The 16,395-nt window shown below is 42.6% G+C and overlaps 1 protein-coding gene across 1 annotated transcript; it reads left to right on the forward strand.

Moving 5' to 3' along the window:
• The first annotated feature begins 384 nt into the window (after positions 1-384).
• Positions 385-12,344, forward strand: LOC137097355 (sulfotransferase 1C2-like). The gene is made up of 8 exons (XM_067469922.1): positions 385-442; positions 3,057-3,200; positions 3,332-3,460; positions 3,543-3,640; positions 7,440-7,566; positions 8,556-8,650; positions 10,367-10,547; positions 12,222-12,344. The coding sequence occupies exons 2-8, from the start codon at positions 3,059-3,061 to the stop codon at positions 12,332-12,334; spliced, it is 885 nt and encodes a 294-aa protein (XP_067326023.1). The 5' UTR covers positions 385-442; positions 3,057-3,058; the 3' UTR covers positions 12,335-12,344.
• The last annotated feature ends 4,051 nt before the right edge of the window (positions 12,345-16,395 follow it).

The raw sequence follows: 16,395 nt of genomic DNA on the forward strand, positions 1-16,395 counted from the left end.
TGGAAAAGCTAACAAGCTTTTTTACTGCTATATATATACCGAAATAAAGGAAAAATGCAGCCTATTTCCATATCTTTAAAATCACTAGAGGTGTGAAGTTATGGATTCTTAAAGGGAAGGAAATATTTCCCATTTTTGATTGCCTCTTTTACTCTGGATCATGGCCCTTTGATTCTCACCAAAAAAAAAGTAGCAGTGAAAAATATGTAACTCATTGGGATGAGACTTTCATCTTTCAAAATTCAGTTCTCTCCTTCCTCAGCTAAGTCTTTGTCTGGGTTTCGCAATTTTCGGTTAGCCATCTGACCCTCCAGTGTGGAATATGGTTGCTTGAAACAATGATTTACTAGGGTAAGGGGCTCCCTCTTGAGCAATTGCATATATTTCAAGAGAGGAAAAAGCCAAAGAGCACAGCGGATCTCAGCCACTGGAAGGAAAACAAGTAAGGGAACTAAAGATTTCTTAGATATCTTGTCTATCGAGAGTGTGTTTTCTTGCATGGCAGGGGGTTGGACTGGATGGCCCTTGGAGATCTCTTCCAGCTCTAGGATTCCAGATCAGGAGAAGGCAATGGGGGGTCTAATGGATGCACTTTCCCCTCCCGTCCACCATCTCATACTGACCAAGGCTAACCCTTTAGGGATCCAAATATTTCCTGTCTTTCCTTCATTTTCTGCCTCCGAAAGAGATGTGGCGGCAAAAAAAGCCAATGGGATTTTAGCCTGCATCAATAGGAGCATCGTGTCTAGATCTAGGGAAGTAATGCTACCCCTCTATTCCACTTTGGTTAGACCACACCTGGAATATTGTGTCCAATTCTGGGCACCACAATTCAAGAGAGATATTGACAAGCTGGAATGTGTCCAGAGGAGGGTGACTAAAATGATCAAGGGTCTGGAGAACAAGCACAATGAGGAGCGGCTTAAGGACCTGGACATGTTAAGCCTGAAGAAGAGAAGGCTGAGAGGAGATATGATAGCTATGTATAAATATGTGAGAGGAAGTCACAGGGAGGAGGGAGCAAACTTGTTTTCTGCTTCCTTGGAGACTAGGACGTGGAACAATGACTTCAAACTTCAAGAGAGGAGATTCCATCTGAACATTAGGAAGAACTTCCTGACTGTGAGAGCCGTTCAGCAGTGGAACTCTCTGCCCCGGAGTGTGGTGGAGGCTCCTTCTTTGGAAGCTTTTAAGCAGAGGCTGGATGGCCATTTGTCAGGGGTGATTTGAATGCAATATTCCTGCTTCTTGGCAGGGGGTTGGACTGGATGGCCCATGAGGTCTCTTCCAACTCTTTGATTCTATGATTCTAAGAGAAGAGGAAGGGGAGGAAAGGGCAGGGAGGGGACTTAGGGAGAACCCCACTTTCCTGACCCACTAAGATTACAGGTCGAGTAACAGATAGAGGGCCCTTTTCCATGATACAATTGGAATGCTGCGATTCTCCTTTAAATGCAGTGGTTTCATCCTATGGAATACTGGGATCTTCTGCAGTTTAGAGGGTGCTGTACTTAACATTTCTACCAAAGAGCTGCAATGGTTAATTAGTCTTATGATAAATTAGAGGATGAATTGATTTCAGTTAGAATAAAACCATAATGATATATATTTGTGCATTGCAAAGCAAAGGGAATAAAGGAACACAGAGGATTTGTGAAGAGACAAAGGCCCCTTCTACACTGTCATATAATCCAGTTCAAAGCAGATAATCTGGATTTTATATGGCAGTGCAAAAGGGGCCAAATTAAAAAATGAATATACAATACCTCATATTATGGGTTAATAAATCATCCTGAAAGATGTAGATCTTTGCTACACGGAGGTGGCACAGTAAACACAATGTATTCACATTATATTTTCTGCACTTGCGCTTTGCTACTCTGCTGCTGAATAATACACATGCCCAATGTGGAATACATCTCACTACATTAAAACAGTGGAGGTGGCTCTTAATGAGACATGCCACATTATCATAGGATGCCTATGCCCCACACCACTGTAGAAATTATACTGTGTGGCCGGTATTGCACCATCTGACATCCGCTGGGAAGTAGCAGCCACTAATGAAAGAACCAAGGCAGTGACATCTCCAGCCCATCCGCTGTTTGGATATCAGCCAGAACGCCAATGCCTTAAATCAGCAAGCAAGAGTCCAAAAGTGGCAAACTCAGAACCTCAATCAGTGGATGATACCAGACTGGGCCGTAGCCAGAAAAAAAAATCGGGAGGGGTTGAAATTTTCGGGGGGGGGGGAGGTTGAAAATTTCGTAGGGGGTGGGAGTGGGGGTTGAAACCTGCTTCCTAGCTCACGCTGAAGCAAAGAGCACAGCAGGGGGCAAAGCAGCCTTCAATAGCCTGCAGCTCCACCCCTGTCAACCACCTCCACCAAGTCTGGCCTCCTTAATGAGAGCATTCAACACCCCCCCCCCCCAACTTGGTTGCTTCACTACATCGGCTATTGCTGCAAGTAATGACAGTGTGAATAAATTGTCAATATTTGCTTGAGATAGTGCTTACAGTTCTGGAGGGACTCTTAATTTTTTGCGTCTCATAGACTTAGCATGGGGATTTGGTTAACCAGTTAAAATTCATGAGTAAAACAGTTTTAAAAAAAAAATCTGAAACATTTCGGGGGGGGGTTGAACCCCTAACACCCCCCCCCCCTCGCTACAGGCCTGATACCAGATGAGACACTCCCCCCTGGACACACAGGAGACTGGGCAACTTGGAAGGCACTGAAAAGACTGCGCTCTGGTGCCATGCGATGCAGAGCTAACTGTAAGAAATGGGGCCACAAAGTGGAATTCATGACATGCAAGTGTGGAGAAGACCAAACCACAGACCACCTATTACAGTGCAGTCTAAGCCCTGTCATGTGCAAAATGGAGGATCTTCTTATAGCAACACGAGAGGCCCTCCAAGTGGCCAGCTACTGGTCAAAGGACATTTAGCATAACGCCAAGTTTTTAAAAACTTTGTGTTTTTTAAATACATTAACTTTACCCTCAGTTCGGTTCTGATACAATAAATAAATAAATCTTTTCTCCACTACCAAGGGATGGATCCTAAACCGAAGGGTTGGAGACTGGTGAAGATCGAAGGAGTCCCCTTGGCAGAGTTAACTGCGAAGAACTGGAATCAAATAAAAGACTTCCAAGCTCGGCCTGATGATGTTCTCATCTGCACTTTCCCCAAAGCAGGTAAATATACAGAAAAATAAGAAGCATTGATGTAGCCGAGGGGAGAAAACAATAGAGATAGAAATATAAAAGACTATTGATTGAATGCTGAGATTTTCATGTCTCTTTTTCCCCCATTCCTATTTTGGCAGGAACCGCCTGGATCCAGGAAATTGTGGAAATGATCCTGCATGGAGGTGATTCACAGAAATGCGATCAGCTTCCCATCTACCAACGGAGTCCCTTCTTAGACCTGTTCCTTCCAAAACCCTATCTTGCGGGTGCGTAGAATAACTCCTTCCTGGAGCAAGAGGAGAAGACATAAGGTTACCTTGTCTGGGGCTGAATGTAACTCTGTTTCAGGTGTCAAAGAGGCAGAGGAAATGCCCTCCCCACGGATCCTGAAAACTCACCTGTCGGCCAAGCTCTTGCCACCTTCTTTCTGGAAGCAAAATTGCAAGGTGAGGACAAGTTGCATGAGGTTAGTGGGGGTTCAGAGTTTAATGTATGTTCACTTCTTTTGACAGAATACTAAGTTTGACTCCTGCTTGGTCATGGGGTTGATTTGTAGCACCATGGTCCTGCTCCAGAATAAATAATGAAATAAACAGAAGGAATATCTGAGTGCCAGCATAATGTTACGAATTTTTGCAACTTTTGCATATTTGTGATGAATTAATTTCACTACAACTCTGGAGACCAGGATTCAATGTCTTGTTTGGACATGGAAACTAATTGGGTGGACAAGTCATAGGCCGCTTCCAGACAGCCCTTTATCCCAGGTTCCTGGGGCCTGTCCACACCCACCCCAGAAAGTGCGTGCTTTTTTGGTGGTTGTCCAGATGTTCTTCTGGGACTAGTCCAGCAGAACACTTGCAGACCCTACCCCCCTCCCTCACAGCCCTCAAACACCTTTTAAAAGTAAAATAAACTTACCTCCTTCTCTCCCCCCCCCCCCCCCCCCCCCCGCTCTCCTGGCATGTCATTTCTACATGCCGGGAGAGTTCCGGCAAGACTGTGGGACTGTGGGGTGCTGGGATTTCCACTGTTTAGTACAGAAAACTGTGGAATGGTGTATGGACTGCAGTCCAGACACCAGAAGTAGTGAGTTTATCCTGAGCCTTCCAAGAAGGTGTGGAATAAATCCACTATCTAATTAATTCACCACAAACCAGGGTTTTCCTGGTTATGAATCTTTTAAATAATAATAGTATAAAAATAGACCCAAAAGCACAGTAGAGTGGTAATTAAACTTATTATTTCTTTTGAGGTCCACTCTGACTTACAACCTTCTCAGAGGTTTTTTGTTTGTTTGGGTTTTTTTTTTTTGCAAGATTTATACAGAAAAGCTTTACTACTGGCTTCATCTGAAGCTGAGAGAGTCTGACTTTTCAGTCACTCAGTGGTTGCATGGGGATTTGAATCCTAATCTCCCAGAGTCTTAGTTCAGCACTGAAACCATTGCAACATGCTGGCTCTTGTCTTTTATATATCATTTCTCAAAGGAGCTGACAGCACAGTTTCCTGAGATGCATTAAATGGGAAATACTAAATGGTATATACAGGCAGTTTTGGAAGAACGGCATTCACGACCTTTTTGAAAGAAAAAATGATGTCATGTCCTTTTGGCAAATGTGAATCTTTGTGAACATCTGGAGACTACCTTTTGAAAACCACTTGTCAAGCAAAGGCATGACCTTGTTAAAAGTCAGCCCTTTGAAAAAGTGATGTTCACAAGCATTCATGTAATGGCACACAGGTAACTCAGCCGTTAAACTGATAAACCATGTCTTTGAACTGCCAGAGACAAAGACATGCCACTGCACAAAAAACATGTACTTGGCTAACAGAATTTTAAAATGTTTCTTTAAAGTTGAAACTGCAGTTGTCCAAAACATATACTCTCCCTTGAAACCTCTTAGTTTAAAAATATGCCCTCAGACACAAAAAACAAAGTCTTCTTTAAAAAGTAACATGTCTTGTTTACTCATAAACATATTGTATTAATTCAGCATCCATGCACATTTCTTATTAAGGTTCAGTTACATATAGGATGTAGTGTCTCTGTGTTGAGAACACAGGGCATCATTCTTAATAGCCCACAGTCCAAAGTCTTTAAGTATACATCTTATGAAAGTCCAAACTGTATAACAGTACTCACTGCTTCTCAAACAAAGCATATAGTAAACTGTTCCAGCATAAGTCCAAAATAACATCTGTTTCCATTGAAGTCCAGAACAATACTGCATCCACTGAGGTCTAAAGCAAACAGCTAACACTGAAGTCCAAAAGCACACAGATGATAAATTGGAGTCTTGAGTATGAACCTGCTCAGTACAATCAAATGTCTGTAGCCCCACCCACACCAAAGACGTCAGTCAAAATGGCAAATCAATATATACATACAAAACAGGTTAGCAAATATATACATTAACAAACAAATAGAGAAGGCTTGGAAGGTTGCTGTTTCCAGCAGGCAGTTCCCACGTTACGAACAAGATAAGTTCTGTAGGTTTGTTTTTAAGTTGAATTTGCATGTAACAGGTACATTTTTAAAGTGTAACATTCACACACACACATAAGCTCTGAGTAACACAGGGAAGGGTTACCCTGCCATGTGATGTTTGCTTTGCTGCCTGCGCCCCTATTCAGAAAATTTCATGGCATTTTCTGTCCCTAAGATAATTGTATTTTGAGAAAAATGGCTTGCTGTGGAAACAAGGATTTGTGGGAAAGCTTCAGGGAAGACACCTTTTCCCCAGGATAACTCTTTTACGGGTGAATTTCCCTTTCGAGTGGTAGATTTCTCTCACTTCATGTTATCTCACTCCAGTTCTTAACAATGAAGCTTTGTAATTTAGATGTTTGTAACTTGAGGACTGCCTGTGCTTCCAAACTGACCTATTTCAGTTTCCTTTGTGAAATAATGTAAGTATATCATTTTGGGCCATTGTAGCACCTCGGTACCACTTTAAATCTCACTGCTCCATCCTATTGACGAGAAGGAATTATAAGATTTGCAGAATTCTGGAGCTTGTGGTTTGGAGACATACTGAGAATTCTCCACTACAAAGTCAGTACAAGTTCCAGGAAAATTGATTAGGACTCTCTATCAGAAAACTACAAATCACCAACCACAAATGACCAATCACCAATCAAAAGATTCCATAATGTGCAATCACACCAGACATTATAAAGTTAAAACTAAGATGTGCTTCTCTCTTTATCCGGGTGAACTGTGGGTGCCTTACTTAGAAGCTTAGGATTCTCAGCAACTGAGGCCAGTCCAGATTTGAACATCAAACAGAACATTTATTTCTCAAAGTCCTTGACAGACTTGGCACAGCTTGTTGAAGTTACAAACACAGTCAACTTGTGAAATTATATAGATCTTCCTTCCTTCTTTTTTTCTTCAGCTGCTGAGTTATCTTCCCCCAAACGGTAGAAAAATCCTGGGATTCTTTACTCTAACCCTGAGCTGCTATTTTTAGAAAGGGCAGGTCTTTCCCTATCTAAGCTCAAGGTTAGTTTGGGGATGAAGTAATGGAGCCTCTCCCAATGGCAGAGAAATCCTGAGATATTCTCTGCCCCAGCGCTGAGCTGCTATCTTTAGAAAGAGCAGGTCTTCCCCTATCTGAGCTCAGCACCAGTTTCAAAGGCAAGAGGGTAAGTACTCACGATGGCCTGTCCGAGCTGCCTAGCTTGACTACAAGCACATCGTAGGCTTTTTCTAAACTGAAGAAGGCAGGAGAGCTTTTCCAAAATGGAGATCTCATCCCCAGGAAAAAGGGCGGTCTCTAGACCAAAAGATACTTTTTTAAAGCAATAACAGCAAAAGGCTTTTGCAGGCTGGTTTTAAGCCCCTGTTAATAGTTAACTTTCAGGGTGCTGCTGAGACAGGGAGAAATGCAAAAGGATGCTATTTCATGCAACTAAGGGGCAATGAAAGCCAAGCTCCTGGAAGACGGAACACATAAGATGAAGCCATTATGGTTAAAGTGATATACAACTGAAATAAATGAGCAATGTGGATGCACCCTGGTGTAATGTTAAGATAAGAGGCAGGAGGGGGAGGTAAAAATACATTCCTAACATGTTGCTCCCCGGGTGTCTTAAGCTGCTAGTAAGTTTCATCATCCTGCAATTGTATGAGGTGGACTGGCTGTGGATGATAGGAGTTTTAGTTCAGTAACTCAGAAGGATGCTAAGATGTGGCAATATTGAATTCCAAGTTTTCTTAATTTTACTGTCTTTCCACAGATCATTTATTTGGCCAGGAATATCAAGGATAGTGCTGTCTCTTCCTTCTGCTTCCATCAGATGACCCACCTTCTTCCCAGTCCAGGGGATTGGAACGATTTTTTGGAGAATTACATTGCTGGGGAGTGTAAGTGGAGAGGTGAAATAAAAGAAAGCAGGACTATTTGCCAGAATGCATATAGAAGAAAGAATATAGTTTCTGTCACCTTCATTGAGTTCATTTCGGCTAGAGAAAATAGATTGCTTCAGATCATTTTTAATTATGTATTTACCAAAATTTTCATGTGTAAGGCGATAGGACAGACAAGCATAGCCATCTCATGAGTAACACAATGGATAGCTTGGAGTTCAAAAAATGCTCTAAAGAAGGATATGACATTGACAGAACTTTAGAGAGAGCTTATGAATTGGTTTTCATTTCTGGGAAGGATAATTAATGAAAAAGAGAGAGAACATTTCACCAGGATACTACTGTAATTTGTTCTAGTTAGGTGCTCATATAGTTACCTTGGGGCCGTCCCAGATGATAGACTCCTACCACCAAGAGATAGACCTCCACAATGTAGAGTTGAATTGCGTTTGGTCAAACATTTCACCTCCCTCCATGTTAATGTCAGTCTAAAATTAAGAAAGAAGAAGGAACCAGTTATAGGTCCCCTGGTGGCACAGCAGGTTAAACCGCTGAGCTGCTGAACTCGCTGACAAAAAGGTTTGCAGTTCGAATCTGGGGAGCGGGGTGAGTTTCTGCTGTTAGGCCCAGATTCTGGCAACCTAGCAGTTCGAAAACATGTAAATATGAATAGATTAGTAGGTGCATTCTTCTGCGAGAATGTAATGGCGCTCCATGCAGTCATGCTGGCCACATGACCTTAGAGGTGTCTACGGACAAGGCTGGCTCTTCAGCTTAAAAAATGGAGATGAACACCAACCCCAGAGTCAGACACAACTAAACGTAACGTCAGGGGAAATCTTTACCTTTATCTTTACCGGTTATATGGTACACAATGCCAGTATGGCTTTATTATTTCCTTTCCAACTGGCAAACATTACTTTAGGAAAATAATTGAGATGGATCAAGTTGTCATGCATCACTTACTAGTTTGTCTTTCAATGCAGGCACATATGGCTCGTGGTTTGACCATGTTTGTGGTTGGTGGGAAGCTAAAGACCACTATCCAATTCTGTACCTGTTCTATGAAGACCTGAAAGAAGTAAGCACCTCTTCTTCCTCACACATAAACAAACACACACCAAGATGGTACTTTCCATAAATGAGAATCTTAAAATTTATCTCTCCAATGGGGTCATTAGGGTTGGTTTCATCCGGTGTGTTATTATTATTTTGTGTCAAAAGCATTGCATAAATTAGTATAAAACTGATAAAAAATAGAAGGAGCACAAGTGGCTGCATTTTCTGTAGCCTCAAACAATTCTTCCTCTGTACATGAGGCAGGGCATTGTGGACAAGCATACAGATGTGGAGTAGTCTGTTCTGCTCCACAGTTGCACAAGGTGGAGAATTCATCTTGCCAGGTTGTCTTTTGATCTGCCCACTCCACTTCTGAATCTGTTTGGGGGCTTCCAAGTTGCCCATTCTTTGTTTGTCCCTGGAGGAAGACCCTTGGGGGAGGAGGGGCATCCAATTGGGATTTCCTGGTTTAGCTGCCTAGAGGGATGCTCTTGCTGTTGCTGGGGGAAGGTTAAGAGAAGTGGTGATTCTCATGAAGCTTTTCCTTTATTTGAGTCTACTGGGAGGATGCTGATAGCCATGCAGTGGATGGCTTTCACAGTGTCCAATCTTATCTCTCTCACAATTAGCAGCAACTTCCCATCACACATTGGGGGGGGGGGGGGGATGCCATCTAGCTTGTAGAGTATATAAGCAGGTGTAGGTTTAAGACATCCTGTGATTATTCTGTATGTTTCATTCAATGATATCTTCACCTGCTTCTCATGGGAGGACTTGTGCCAAACAGGGCAGGCATACTCAGCAGTTGAGTAAGACAAGGCCAGGGCTGATGTTCTTACTAATTTTTGGTCTGCTCCCCATGCGCTGCCAGTAAGTTTCTGCAGGATGTTAATGCATGCAACTATTTTGTGCTTGGTGTTCATGCAGTGTTTCCTATATGTTAATATTCGATCTAAGGTGACACAAAGATATTTAGGATGAAAACAATGTTCAAGCTCTTGACCTTCAAGAGCTCATGGTGTCACCATTACAACCCACTCCCAGACCAGACCAGACAAAGCTACTGTATTGTAGAAAAAAATATCAGAATCTTTAAGCATCCTTACCACCCCCATGCTGAGATCGTGCATCTCTTTTTGAATGTTGTCATGACTAAAGCTGGATCTTGACTGCCTTATATCTTAGAATCTGATCCCAGATTATCTGCTTTGAACTGGATTATAGAAATTCCTAGATAATCTGGGATAAACACATAATCTGGGATCAGATCCTGGGATAAAGGCAGTGCAGATCAAGCCTAACTTACATTAACATTCAGTGGGTCTAATTTAAGTGTGCTGATTTGAGCATTGGAGTATGACTCCGGACAGCAAGGTCTATATTCCTGCTCAGCCATCAAAATCCAGATCACACATTTTTAATTTCAGAAAACCACATTATAAGGTTTCCATAAATTAGATATGACAACAACAACTGGCTAAATTGGGGCTGTCTCCCTTTCATGCTACCTCTACTACACTAGTGTTGAAGTCTGATTTATAAGGAGGTTCAATAATGCAAATTAACATGCCAAGGGATCCTAATTATGGCAATAGAGCACAAATCAAATGAAGTTCAGAAGAGATTTAGAATCTATAATCCTGAGATTTCAGTCAGTCTGACATTCCTTTCACAAAGCAGAACAGGAAGCTCAACTCAATACACTTCCTCTTATATCTTTTTTGAAATCTAATTTCAGAACCCAGCCCAGGAAATCGGGAAAGTAGCGCGGTTCTTGGGTGTAGAACTCCCAGAATCGGTTCTGAGCCAGATTGTGCAACACACCGCATTCAAGAGCATGAAAGTAAACCCAATGACCAATTTCTCCACCCTGCCTTCCTCTATCCTGGACCACACGGTGTCGTCATATATGAGGAAAGGTAAGGACCAACATGATCAATTGAAGCCATGCCTGAAGCAGTGAGGCCGCCATGTTGTTCTTGTTACGTCAGCTGACTAGAGAATCTTGACTTAGAATTCCCAATTAGGCCATGTATCACAAAACTCTACAAATACAACTCCCAAATATCAAGTCTTTTTTCCCCAACTCCACCAGTGTTCACATTTGGGCATATTGAATATTTGTGCCAAGTTTGGTCCAGCTCCAACATTCTTTGAGTCCACAGTGCTCTCTGGATGTAGATGAACTACAACTCCAAAAAATCAAGGTCAATGCCCACCAAACTCTTCCAGTATTTTCTGTTGGGCATGAGAGTTCTGTGTGCCAAGTTTGGTTCAATTCCATCATTGATGGAGTTCAGAATGCTCTTTGATTGTAGGTGAACTATAAATCCCAGCAACTACAACTCTCAAATGACAAGTCTATTTTCCCCAAACTCTACCAGTGTTCACATTTGGTCATATTGAGTATTTGTGCCAAGTTTGCCCAAGCTCCATCATTGTTTGAGTCCACAGTGCTCTCTAGGTGAACTACAACTCCAAAACTCAAGGGCAATGCCCACCAAACCCTTCCAGTATTTTCTGGTAGTCATGGGAGTTCTGTGTGCCAACTTTGATTCAATTCCATCGTGGTGGATTTCAGAATGCTCTTTGATTATAGGTTAACTATAAATTCCAGCAACTACAACTCCCAAATGACAAAATCAACCCCACCAGTATTGAAATTTGGGTGCATCAGATACTTGTGCCAAATTTGGTCCAGTGAATGAAAATGCATACTGCATATCAAATATCTACATTACGATTCATAACAGTAGCAAAATGACAGTTATGAAGTAGGAACGAAAATAATGTTCGCAGTTTAAGATAGTTTGGGGAGGCCCTGCTCTCGCTCCTGCCAGCGTCGCAAATGCGGCTGGCAGGGATGAGAGACAGGGCCTTCTCGGCTGTGGCCCCCCACCTATGGAACTCGCTTCCTACAGAGGTAAGATCGGCTTCATCCCTCCTGTCTTTTCGCAAGAAATTGAAGTCGTGGTTCTGGGACCAGGCTTTTGGACAGCAAGCATAAGTAGCACTTTGGATATGGAATTCGACTGGAATGATGATATAGCTGTTAATACTGTGTTTTTACTGATTTAACTGTTTTTACTGTTTTATTGCTTGTAAGAATGCTCTATTTATTGTTTAATTGTTATTATATTGCTTTGTTATATGTAGTAGTATTGAATTGCCGACAAATGTAAGCTGTCCTGAGTCCCCCTTCGGGGGTTGAGAGGGAATGGGGTAGAAATACCAGAAATAAAATAAATAAATAAATAAAGCAGATAATCTGGGATCAGGTCCTGGGATGTAGGGCAGTGTAGAAGGGGCCTCTGCCAGTGCTGTTTAATTCTTGTTTCCCACAGTAGGAAAGGATTAGATTAATAAACAACTGCAATCTCTCCATTGGAAAAAAAAACTTTAAGCAAAACTTCTGTCTTCAACCTCAAACCTGATATTGAGAAGGTGTAGCTGGTACACGAAGCCCAAAGTGAATAGACTGAATACATGAAACCATAGATAGGCGAAAGCATGTATATCAGTTCTCTAGATATGGAGGCTGTAAGGTACAGATTGCTGGATTGAGCTATTTTCATTGTTTTCCTCACTTCCAGGAACCGTAGGAGACTGGAAGGAGCACTTGACGGTGGCTCAAAGTGAACGTATTGATGACATCTGTGCTCAGAAGTTGAGGGACAGCGGATTGATCTTTCGCACTCAACTATAATCCCACCTTTGTGTTGGCTGTCCAGATGTTCCACTCAAAGTCACCTGGAATGCTGATTTCATTTGAAGCCTTGGAACCATGAGCAAAACTGAAATATGTTTTTGACATAAATGAACAATAAAATACAATACATGTGACAATGTATGTGAAGTATAACTCAGCCAAGAATGCTTCCAACAGAAGAAAGGATATGATTAGAGTAGAACATAACCGATATCTCTCCTGAAAAAAACTTTGTTCAAAAATGCTATTTTCAATCTCAAACTATGGTGGCTCATATCTACTTTGTGAGTTTCTGTTCATTAGTTTCTTCTTGGCCAATATTGGTGCATATTGGCTCGCATATTACCACCCCAAAACCTCTAGCATGTCAGTAGGACCAAGTCATTCAGTGGATGAGGCCCCTTCCACAGTTTTGTAAAAATCATATTGAACTGGACTATATGGCAGTGTGGACTCAACGCAGATATTGGGGATTATATGCCTTGATATTCTGTTTTATGGCTGTGTGGAAGGGTCCTGAATCTCTGCTCCACCATTTACTCCTGGGAACATACAGTAGCTGTGTGAAGACAGCCAGGAGATAAGGGTTAGTCTAATGATGTAAACACAATTACTTTCAGAAGCAAACACAGGCTCGTGGAATAATGTTTTTAGTAGCTTGCTTCCATGTAGTAGCCAAAACATCACCAAATGCTCATGTAATCATTTGCCAGCCTTCTGTTTAGGAATATCTGCTTGATTACATAAGCATTTTGTGATGTTTTGGCTGCTACAAGGAAACTACTAAATCTTTATTCCAGGACTTGTTTTAAACCCAACAGAAACCCCATTTCCTATAGGAGCTCACATGTTCTTTTCAGAAGGGAGACCCTTAGTGATACCAATCAGGGGGCACGATGCAGAAGAACAATTAATGGGACACATGGGATGGTTTCATACAAATGATGTCATGGGCTTCAACCACCTAGAAAATTACGTTTGTGCTGTCACGCGCTGGGCCTATAGCAATTGGCTTTGGAACAGGACGTGCTCTTTGTGCCCAGCGGGAAGCCGGGGTGCCTCAGATGAGAGGCCCTATGGATTTTCCTCTAGAGAGTCTTTAGAAACTTAAAAATTTAACAAAGTTCTTTATTATTGCTTAGGTCTTCAACAAACAATCAAATACTTCTTAGATCTTTATCAAATCAAACAAATGCTTCTTACCTTGTCTACAATGGACAGGCACCTTGCTTGGAGAAATGTTTCTATCCTTTACGAGGAAAACCCTTTTAACCCCTCTCTGGCAATCTGCTTTCTAGGCTTTTGCTGGTGTGGGCCCTACTCCCAGCTCCAATTGCTTCTGGCTACCCGAGTAGACCTACCAGCCAAGGCTTTGTAGATTTTCCAGCTGGAGTCCCTTAGGATCCTTTTCCACGAATGATGTGGATCTGTATCTTTAACCCTAACAAGGGTTGTGCTGTAAAACTGTTTTCTTTGGTAGCTTTAGAGCTGTTTTCCTCGGATGCTGTTTCCCCCGGATGCTGTGAGAAACGAAGCTTCTCTACAGGTGGAGCTAATCCACATCCTGTAGCTAAGTTTTCCAATGCAAGACTGAACTAAAAATGGTTCCCTTTCCCTCCCCGAGCCCTGGAAAAAGGGGCGGAACCAAAACTTAACAATGATAGACAGGTGGCTAGCCCTATGACTGCAAGTCAAGGGAAGTCACCTAATTGCAAAATGCATGGAACCTTGGAATACATGCAAACACTCAATAGAAAATGAAGCTGAAGCTCCTGGTACAGCTGTACCAGCACAACGTTTTTTGCTAGACTAAAAAGAATTATCCAGAAGTATTCTGGTGTCTTTATTCAAGAGAGAAATAATTGATTTGTGAATACTTACATTTTAGTAGTCAGCTTAATTGTAGGATTCCCATACCCTTCAACTGATCAGTTGAAAATTGTCCCCATCGTTGTTGTGGGAAGGTAATAAAGTCAAACTCTTCAAGTTGGTCAAAGATTTCTCCTTTTGGGCCAACATCAAGGATATTAGAGAGCCAATTTCTTCCAGATGACATCACTATTTATTTATTTGTTTGTTTAGTTCATGCACTTTTACCCTGCCCTTCTCTCCCCGAAGGGGGACTCAGGGCAGCCTCACACAAGCACCATATGATGCTGTCAACAAGTAAACAATTCGAAGTACAATAAAAGCATTAAAAACCATTACAACGTTAATTTTTTAAAAAACACATTATACATGTCATTAGACAGTAGATTATACATGCTGGTAAAAGCAAATCCAAGTCTAGGCAGATTCAACATCATAAATATCCTAAGTCTTTTTTCCAATTGCCGCTATCCGAATTGATCAAATGCCTGGTCCCAGAGCCAAGTCTTCACTTGTCTTCTAAAGGACAGGAGGGGGTGACCAACCTTATGTCCCTGGAGAGAGAGTTCCACAGATGGGGGGCCCCTGCCAAGAAGGCCCTGTCTCTCATCCTCACCAACTGCATTTGTGATAATGGTGGGATCAAAAACAGGGCCTCTCTTGAAGATCTTAAACTTTGTGATGGTTTGTGGCAGGAGATATGTTCGGACAGGTAGTCTGGGCCAGAACCGTTTAGGGCTTTAAAGATTAAAACCAGCAATTTGAATTGTGTTTGGAAGTTGTTCGGCAGCCAGTGGAGTTGGCATAACAAAGGAGTTGTATGTTCCCTGTACGTTGATCCAGTGAGAAACCTGGCTGCCGACTGTTGGACTAGTTGAAGCTTCCGGGCAGTCTTCAAAGGCAGCCCCACGTAGAGTGCATTGCAGTAGTCTATTTGGCATGTAACAAAAGCATGGACCCCTGTGGCCAAGTCAGACATCTCAAGGAATGGGCACAGCTGGCACACAAGTTTTAATTATGCAATAGCTCTCCCGGTCACCACCAAGACCTGGTGTTCCGGGCTCAGTGATGAGTCCAGGATCACGCCCAAGCTGCAAACCTGCGTCTTCAGGGAGAGTGTAACCCCGTCTAACACAGGCTGTAACCCTATCCCCTGTTCGGCCTTTCAACTGATCAGGTGTACCTCTGTCTTGTCTGGATTTAGTTTCAATCTGTTCGCCCTCATCCAGACCGACACACAGCTTCTTAGTGACAGGTGAGAAGAAGTGATAGAGCTGAACGTCATCTGCATACAGATGACATCTGACCCCAAAACTCCGAATGATCTCTCCCAGCGGCTTCATGTAAATGTTAAACAACATTGGGGACAGTATTGACCCCTGCGGGACCCCACAAGTCAATGGTTGTGAGGATGAGCAGGTGCCCCCCAGCAACACCTTCTGAGACTGTCCCTCAAGGAAGAACCCGAGCCACTGCAGAACAGTACCACCAAGTCCCATGTCCCTGAGGAGTTCCAAAAGGATACCATGATTGATGGTATCGAAGCCCGCTGAGAGGTCCAGCACAACCAACAGGGACACACTCCCCCTGTCTAGTTTCTGGCGAAGATCATCTACTAAGGTGACCAAGACTGTTTCGGTACCATGTCCCGGCCTAAAGCCAGACTGTGCTGGATCTAGATAATCAGTGTCTACCTTCACTACACAAAATACAGGTTTAATCCAGTGGTTCTCAACCTATGGTTTCCCAGGTGTTTTGGCCTACAGCTCCCAGAAATCCCAGCCAATTTACCAGCTGTTAGGATTTCTGGGAGTTGAAGGTCAAAACATCCGAGGACCCACAGGTTGAGAACCACGGGTTTAATCCAATGGGAAAATTCACTGAACATTCTGGCTGGGTGCCCATATGAGAAATTAGTCAGAAACACATGTACACTTCCTGCTCTCTACATGGACACTCCCTGCCACAATCCCAGGCTTTATACATATAATTGAGAAGCAGGTGGTAGAATCAAAGAACAAAGGTTGACAGTCTACAGTTGGAGTAAAGCTGACCGGTGGATAAAAGATGGTATTCACTGTCCCAAACTTGTTGCTGGAGGGAGTAAGACAGGTACGTGAATTCAAGGTGAGCACTATTCATTCACATGATATTTTCTCCATAACTACCAGGAGAAGGATCCTGCCTCC

The sequence above is a fragment of the Anolis sagrei genome, chromosome 6 (genome assembly GCF_037176765.1).
Source record: "Anolis sagrei isolate rAnoSag1 chromosome 6, rAnoSag1.mat, whole genome shotgun sequence".
Taxonomy (NCBI): Eukaryota; Metazoa; Chordata; class Lepidosauria; order Squamata; family Dactyloidae; genus Anolis; species Anolis sagrei.

Bases quoted from the DNA above. Each gene is read 5' to 3' on its own strand.
- LOC137097355 (XM_067469922.1), top strand. From the start codon at position 3,059: ATGGATCCTAAACCGAAGGGTTGGAGACTGGTGAAGATCGAAGGAGTC. The intron at 8,651-10,366 runs GTAAGCACCTCT...ATCTAATTTCAG, and splicing joins TCTATGAAGACCTGAAAGAA to AACCCAGCCCAGGAAATCGG. The intron at 10,548-12,221 runs GTAAGGACCAAC...CCTCACTTCCAG, and splicing joins GTCGTCATATATGAGGAAAG to GAACCGTAGGAGACTGGAAG.